The sequence below is a fragment of the Pungitius pungitius genome, chromosome 9 (genome assembly GCF_949316345.1).
Source record: "Pungitius pungitius chromosome 9, fPunPun2.1, whole genome shotgun sequence".
Lineage (NCBI taxonomy): Eukaryota > Metazoa > Chordata > Actinopteri > Perciformes > Gasterosteidae > Pungitius > Pungitius pungitius.
This window is the reverse complement of record NC_084908.1, coordinates 21705360-21714131: the sequence shown is the minus strand read 5'-3', so window position 1 is coordinate 21714131 and position 8772 is coordinate 21705360. Positions and strand designations below refer to the sequence as shown.

The 8772-nt window shown below is 44.6% G+C and overlaps 1 protein-coding gene across 1 annotated transcript; it reads left to right on the top strand.

Annotated features, from left to right (window-relative positions):
* The first annotated feature begins 3592 nt into the window (after positions 1-3592).
* On the top strand, positions 3593-8456 carry tmem178a (transmembrane protein 178a). The gene is made up of 4 exons (XM_037473002.2): positions 3593-4184; positions 6661-6774; positions 6882-7019; positions 7260-8456. Exons 1-4 carry the CDS (start codon positions 3665-3667, stop codon positions 7499-7501), a joined length of 1014 nt encoding a protein of 337 aa, XP_037328899.1. The 5' UTR covers positions 3593-3664; the 3' UTR covers positions 7502-8456.
* Positions 8457-8772: the final 316 nt, after the last annotated feature.

Sequence of the window (8772 nt, the reverse complement as noted above, 5' to 3'; positions counted from 1 at the left end):
TCTTAAATGAGCTGACCGAGTCTGCCCCCACAGACTGAAAGTGGAAGCTGGATGCACAAAAGAGGCCCCCATCCTACTTGTTAAGACTTTTTAAGAAGGAAAAACAAGTTACACAGCATTCATGGAGCGCAGCTGCCTAGTAGGGCAATACAGTTTGATATGTCCCTTAAGATAAGACGGTGCCTCACCAGCAAGGGCCTTGTAGGTGAGAAGTACCTTAAATTCTATTCTTGATTTAAAAGGGAGCAATTACAGGAGTTATATGATCCCATTTCTTAGTTCTTGTTAATACACGTGCTGCAGCATTCTGAATCAACTGGAGAGGTTTAAGCGATTTACAAGAGCAGCCTGATAACAAAGAATTACAGTAATCTGTGGTGGAAATTTGTGGATTGAAGCCGTGTGAGGAATCAAAAGTATCTTGAACTCACTTTGTGATTAAGTATTTTTTACCAACTGGAATATAGAAGAAATAATAAAGAATACAGAAATCATCCATCCAAGTAGACAGAGGTCAAATGAAGGAAAGATTGTTCCTTCTCCTTCATAGGAGCAGGAAGATCTGACCAAGAGGAGAGAGGGAATGTGAGTTTACCAGTCAGTGTGCAAGCAGCCAGTTGAATGGTGAATTTATGCTACTTTGTTGAATTTGTGAATCTGACTTTGAAAGAGTCAGCCAGAGCCGTGTCGCTGTCAGACTACAGTGGTGAAGAGAAACCTGGGGTTGTTTTTATTTTTCTCTGGGACGGACTAAAGTTTTCACAGGAGTCCTCTGTTTTCTTGAGAGAAGAGACCCCAACAAACTAGGTTCATAGGGGATACCCATCCACCAGGTGCCCCTCCCCATGCCTCACAACCCGCCTTCCCAGAGACCCTCCACGATGAGGTGTGAAAATGAATGGCTTCATCAGGAAGGCAATCTGCACACTGACTGATAATGAATACAATCAATAGCTGCAGAGGAAAGCCAATCAGAGATGTCAAGGTCAAGGTGAAAGGGGGGGGGGGGTCGTGTTACAGGAAGTAGCAAAGCCGGGAAGGGACACTCTGAATTATTGATCAACGTAATGGGTGAACACTCATTTTTTTCTGCCGTCGCTTTGAATTTGACCGGAGATTTCCCATGAGGCCTCAGAGAGGGGGGGGGGGGGGGGGCAGAGACACACACAAACACCAGATCATAGATCTTTAAGGCCACGTCCTCTATAAGGGAGGGAGTTGGTGAGGAGGGGTTTGAAAGAAAGGAAACCATGCAACATCATCGAGGCATCTTCGTCCACACAACTGCCGCTAACAAGATATTTTCTCTTCTTGACCGTTATCTGAAAACCTGGAGATGGTTCCAGTAGATGGTTTGAAATACTCTGCTCATTGGGCACCAACCACCCCGTCCACAGTCTTAACTCCCTTCATCGCCATTCTGATGCTCGCTTTTACCTTTAGCGAGTCCTCTTCACCACGTCTGCTTGCCTCGATGCATTGATCTACTGTGCAAGCCACCATTTCTTGTTAGAAAGCTGCTTCGGCAGCTTCAGGTTAATCTTCCCACTTAACCTAATGGTTAATAATTGTGGCACTGGTAGTACTAGCAGTAGAAGAGGTAAGTAGTAGTTTTAGTATCAATAGCAGTAGAAATAGTTAGTAGCAGTAGTAGTACTAGTAATATCAGCTGGAATCAGGAAACGTTTATTGCCATCATATGTCAGACATACATGGAATTTGACTTGGTGGTTGGTGCATGACGGCAGACAGTGTGACAATGGACAACAGACAACGTAGTGTAGAAATAAGATTAAAGTATAATCAAATATATGCTATGGGTTAGTAAGCTAAAGTTAAAGCTATGGGTCAAGGATCAAGGTTGATGGAAGCAGACTGTTGCATCCAAGGTTAGTACGCTAAAGCTGTGGGTCAGTAAGTTAGAAATAGAGATAAAGTGCACCTGTAGTCATTCAGTCCTGTGATCCTGGGCTTCATGGGAACAGGGATGATGTGGAGGCCTTGAAGCAGGCTGGAACGTGGCATGTCACCAAGGAGGTGTTGAAGGACACAACGGAGGATGAAAAAAAGTCTCTGTCCCTTCTCACCAGCAGCTGAAGTTCATCCAGTTTGTTGCACAGTGAGTGCAGAGAAAGAGAGAAAGATGCCTGGCAGCGGTGTGCGAGAACCACGCTTGCAGAGTCGCACTAACGGGCCCGTTTTCCTCTCCTCCGCCGTCTCACTGCGTGAGTAAAGGTGAGCACACCTTTACTAGGATGTCCAGTAATTCCACAGAGGAAAGAAGAAAGTTGGAAATAACTCCACTGGAGTTGTTCCACGGATGTTCAAGAGCTCGTCTCTAGTGAAAGAGCTTCGGGAATCGCAACAGGAAACACAATCAACGACGAAAACAACAAAAAACAAAGAGCACCGAAACACTGAGGCAGCCATCTATTCTCATACTAATACTATTTGTAGTAAAAATAGTAGTAGTTGTTGTATTAGTAGCAGTATAAATACTAGGAGTACTTTTTTATAGCAGTAATAGTAAAAATATCAGTTGCCGTTTTCCCTTCAACTACTAGTGGTAGTAGTAGTAGTAGTATTTGTTTGGTACTACTACTAGTAGAAGTCACTTTAGTATTATTATATACTGTAATAGCAGTATAAATACTAGTATTGGTAGTGTTAGCAATAGTAGTATCAGCTTTTTCAATACAGTAACAATTCCCTCCAAGGGGGGTTTATTTTGAAATGATGGGAGTGGGGGGAGAGATTGCCTACGAGCGAGGGGGGGTCAGGGTGGAGGAGGGAGGAACAAGCGAGGGGTTTGAAGATGTTGATCGGTTGACTGCATTATAATGTATATGTATAGAGGATGATCTGGTGTGAGTGAGGAGAGAAAGTCCACACCCAGCTCAGAGGCACCATGAAGATGTCTGACATGTTGTCACATCAGAACTTCCGGTTTTTGCTTTCAGAATAAGACTTGGTGAGGAAACTTACCAGAAAAAAGTCCTTGATCTTGAGACTTTGTCACACGGATAACTAGTCACAATAATGGTGTTGATGTTGATGGTGATGATGGTGATGGTTTTGATAATGAAGAAGATAATGATGCGGTGATAGTGATGATGAGGAGGAAGATAATCATGTAATAATGATAATTATGGCGATGATGAAGGCGATGCTGGTGATGAGAATGATGATGTGATAAAGATGATCATGATGGTGATGAAGAAGATGCTGATGGTTGCATGTGTACAGACTGTAAAGCCCTCTGAGGCAAATTTGTAATTTACGATTTTGGGCTCTAAAAAATAAAATGAATTGAATTGATGGTCATGGTGATAAAGATGATGATGTTGATGATTGATTTCAATACAACTCATTTTTATTTATTTGTATATCCCAAAATAAATGCATTAATTCCTCATGGTGATGATGGTGAAGCCGATGATGATGACGAAGAGATAAACGAATGGTCAATCAGTTCTCCATTAATTTAACATCTGTGATTACTTTCTGTACTTCATGTAAACATCATGAAGGAGCTTTATTCTGAAGGTGGTCAAATCGTACTTCCGGTGCAGCTAGTCCACCTTGACGCGTCTCTCACGGTCAGTCGGCATGACAACGCGCTCGCGAGGGCAACGGCTGACGGGCGCGAGGATGGGAGCAAAAGATGCCTAGTAACGGAACCAGCGGACAGAACCGAGCAACAACGGGGACTGGCTGCGGGACCGGCTCCGGGACCGGCTCCGGGACTGCCCATGTCCCGGCTATGGAAAGAGCCCGATCGGAGACGGTGACGGTGTCCGCGGTGAGCCTCGCGCTCAGCGCTCTGTCCCTGATGCTGCTCGTGACCGCGATCTCTACCGACCACTGGTACGAGACGGACACGCGCACTCACAAGCGCAACTGCGACCGCAACGGGTCCGAGTCCAACGACCAGAAGAACCGGGAGATGCCCATCTACCACCTCCCGCTGGTGGACACCGTCCGTCAGCGGGATGTGTCCATGATGAAGCCCGTGCATGTGGGCAGCAGAGAGGAAGAGCTGCTGGAGAACTGGAGGGCCATTCTGGGGATGGGCATCCTGGAGACGGAGTGCGGGAGGCCGCTGTTCTCTGCCCACTCCGGCCTGTGGAGGAAGTGCTACTTCCAGGGCCTGGACCGGGACATCGACAAGCTGATCGAGCGGGGTCAGGAACGCACGCACGCACGCACATACATACATATACATGTATATATACTCAATAGTATAATATCTAAATGTGCCAGATAGAACCACCATATTACATTAAATGTCATTTAGCTGACGCTTTTCTCCAAAGCAACTTAAATTGCATTATAACCCACGGTTTACATTTTGCCTGGGGAGCAGTTAGGGGTCAGGTGTCCTGCTCAGGGACACTTCGAAATGGCACATGGGTTAGCTGGGATTCAAACCACCAACCTTGCAGCTCCCAGCGCATCACACTACTCCATGCACCACCATCGCCACCATCAGATAGAACCTGGAAACCTGCGAGACAAGAAAGCACAACAAACTTTGGGGAAGAAGCTGAATTAGTGATGTGCATTAATAAGATGTGGATGATTGTGGGAGAGTGAGAGTGTGAGAGTGAAAGAGGGGCTCGGTGTGTCCTAAGAAGTCCCCCGGCAGTCTAAGCCTAGAGCAGCTTAACTAAGGGCTGGTCCAGGCTAACCTGAGCCAGCCCTAACTATAAGCAATATCAAAGAGGAACGTTTTAAGCTTGATCTTAAATGAACTGACCGAGTCTGCCCCCCGGACTGAAAGTGGAAGCTGGTTCCACAAAAGAGGAGCTTGATAACTGAAGCTCTGGCCCCCATCCTACTTTTTAAAACTCTAGGAACTACAAGTAGCCCAGCATCTACGGAGCCAGATGCCTTGTAGGACAATACGGTGTAACAAGCTCTTTAAGATAAGACGGTGCCTCACCAGCAAGTGCCTTGTAGGTGAGGAGAAGTACCTTAAATTCTATTCTTGATTTAACAGGAAGCCAGTGCAGAGAAGTTAATACAGGAGTTATATGATCCCATTTCTTAGTTCTTGTTAATACACATGCTGCAGCATTCTGAATCAGTTGGAGAGGTTTAAGCGATTTACAAGAGCAGCCTGATAACAAAGAATTACAGAAATCCAGTCTAGAAGTAACAAATGCATGAACTAATGTTTCTACATCACGATATATTACGTAGATGAAAAAAGGCAGTCTTCTTTAGATGAGAGTTGAAGGACACATCCTGGTCGAAGAGAACTCCAAGATTCTTAATCGTGCTGCTGGATACCGGAGCAATATATATGCATATTTATATGCTCAGACATTTTGAGCCCCTTATGAACCCAGCAATGGATGCTGACTAAGCCAGAGGGAAGTACCCACAAGTCATTGCAAGGTGACGTTACAAATGGGATAACCAGTGAACACGCGTCAACAAAGAGGACAACACTCGTGTGTTCAGAGGGTCACAATTACATACATTTAAAACATCAAGGTTTGAAGATGAAGTAACAAACACGTGAAATCACACAGTATTTATTCATTTAGTCACGATATATTGAAATAATATATTACAATTTTGACAAAAAACGTTTACCACCACTCATTTTATGGGGAAATTGTTCAAATCAGAGCATAAAACATATTCAACAAATTGCAATTGTAAATCATATTTTGTGATGTTGTCATGGTAACGTTACATTTTGCATCAAGGTATTGTCCCATTTATATTTACACCATTTAAAGCTCTCACAGACTCTCACACTCAGCCACTGACCTCAGTTAAATCCTTGAGGGTTCAGGGTTTAGAGGTTAGGGGGGCGGGGGGGGGGGATCAGGATTTGGCAGAATTAGAATAGTCCTTTTTGCTTAGGAAAGTTCCTGAGTGAATAAAACACTAACAAACTGTAGCACTTAAATTGTACTTATAATGGCTCTTATCTATAACAAGTTACAAATAGTTTAGTTTGATGGAATTGCACTTTCCTGTTTCTTGTTCTTCTGAGTTTGTTTCCTTAAAATCCACATATTGTCAGCTAAATGTCATGTAATGTAATGTGATCCGGAAGTAGGGTACAATAGTACTTAATAATACAACAGTACTAAATAGTACTTAATGATACAATACTCAATAGTATAACAGTTCACTGGTGTCAGACTGGTAGCAGACAGCCAGACCAGTAGAATCAGCAGCGTGAAGAGCTTGTTGGTCATCTTCATCATGAATCCTGGAGGTCAACGTGGAGCTGGCCCCCGACAGGTGTCTGACACACCTCCGATCAAAGAACTCCTCAATTTGTATGAAGTAAATTATGTAAAATATGTTACACTGGATCTGGATGGGATCCCAGATCAGATTAAATCAATCGATCTCTGCAGGAGGATCAGTGGAGCGAACCAGTGACTGACACCAGTCTGTGAAATAGTCGCATTGTGTTGATTGCAGTGAGAAAACGATCCTAGTTCTCAGTAAACATTGCAATGGTGAGTTCATGGTTTAAAGTCCTCTTCAATACTGCATGATGTTTATTTAGTAAATGATGGTCCATACACACTGATTGACAGGAAGGCTTATGGGTAAGTTAATGGGGTTAGGTAATCTTCTAAAAGTCAGGTACTTACTTGTCAGGAACTCACCTGTCTTCTTTGGCAGGCATTGCAGATCGCTGCACACCTGTGAAGTATCACTTCTCTCAGCCAATCAGACTCAGGAACATCCCTCTGAACCTCACCAGGACCATCCAGCAGGACGAGTGGCACCTGCTGCGTGAGTACCCCGCATATACATATATATATATATATATACTTTACACACAGTAGGTACTATATACTACACTGTCTACAATGTTAATGAGGTATGACTTCCTGCTGTAGACCTGCGTCGGATCACAGCTGGGTTTCTGGGAATGGCGGCAGCCGTCCTGTTGTGTGGAACCATCGTGGTCTTAGTCGGGTTCTTCTGGGAGGAAAGTCTGACACAACATGTCTCGGGACTGTTGTTCCTCATGGCAGGTAATGAGACAGAAAGAGAGAGGTAGAGAGACAGGTAGGTAGAGGGAAGGAGAGACAGAATAAAGACAGACAGGTAGAGAGGGAGTGAGACGGTTAGAAAGACAGGTAAGAGACAGACAGGTGGAGAGAGAGAGACAGGTAAGAGACAGACAGACAGGTAGACTTTAGAGTCTCCCAGACCTGTCTTCTAGACTTTACAGACCCCTCTGATCAAGACTTTTCCCTTCATGTTTCCTTCAGGGATCTTTTGCACCATCTCTCTGTGTACGTATGCAGCCAGTGTGACCTACGACCTCTCCAGAAACCCCCCCTTCATCTATGGCCTGCCGGCCGATGTGGACCACGGGTACGGCTGGTCCCTCTGCTGTGCCTGGGCAAGTCTGGGTCTCACCGTGGCCTCCGGCTGCCTCGGCACAGCCTTCCCCTTCCTGAGCCGGGCCGGAGCGCTGCGCTCCAAGACCGCCCGCGAGTCCTCCGTCTGAGCCGCTGCCTGTCAATCAAACGGGGGGAGGGCTTAAGGACGGGCTGCACTTGGTGGATGTGAGCCGGGTTCTGCTCAGGTTCTGCCCTGGTGAGGAGGCGTTGGCCTCCACGTGGAGGACGTCTACACCGGTTTATGAATCACACTTCTGTCATTGAGTCTTGTGTTTGCTGACCTCCATTGGTTTAACTTCTCACCTGTGTGCGATGAACAGGTGCTCTCCTGTACCCCGTGACATCATCACTAGGTGTAGCTACAGGTGCAGGACCACAGTGCGTGTGGTGTGACCTGTAGGAGCTAGCATGCTAACAGGTTATCAGGGTCAGTAGCCTCTGTCACTGTAAATGCAGCCAATCAGCCTCCTTCTCCTCTGCTTTTTGTTTTTTCACACCTACAGTTCTAAAGAAGAACATAGAGGAACATATTTACATATGTGAAGATCCTGCTTCAGTCTGCTTCCTGAAAACACCCGAACCCTGAAGGTAGCGAGTACAGTAAAGAACGAGAGCAGCAATTTTCAGAAGTAGTACCTGAAGATCTAGAGCTGCATGTATCCATAAGGAGATCATTTGGATTGTGTCTGGATTATTTTGTTTCCAGCGTTCTCATAATTCACGTTTTACAAAAGAGAGTTCAGGTTCTCTTTTAGGAATCAGATGAATTCTTTCATGCATCTTCAGGATGAGAAGAATCAGGTCCAAACTGTAAATACTATGGAATGACTAAAAACAATGTGATGTAATCTCTATGGACTGATTCAACTCTCATCCAGCCAAACAGAGGAAAATAGAAGTTAAACAGGTATTATTTAAAACATCAATAGTGATAACATCACAGCCAGTTGTAATTTCATTCAATTTACTTTTTTTGTGTAGCCCAGAATCACAATAACAACAATAAGAATCCTTTACTTTGGAGGAGATCCTCGTCCTGTGAAGGACAGACTGCTCCATGTCGTTCAGAACGATGCTGTATGGATTGAATGTATTGTGCAGACGTGATGACATCGTAGCTCCACTAAAGAAAACGTTGACATTAACTTATTATGAGAAATGAGCCCAAGACATCAATGTTGTTAAAGGACAATGGAGACAGCGGTCCCCTTACATTGTCCTCTGAGGAGATATTTCAGGTGTATGTAAACAAGTACCAGGTTTTTAACTTGTTAAGAAAATCTATGAATTCAGTGAAGCAGTATTATGTTTGTTTGAATGCATTCAGTCACCTGGTGTTTAAACAAGGTGCTCCTTGAGGAACATCACGTTGGTCTGG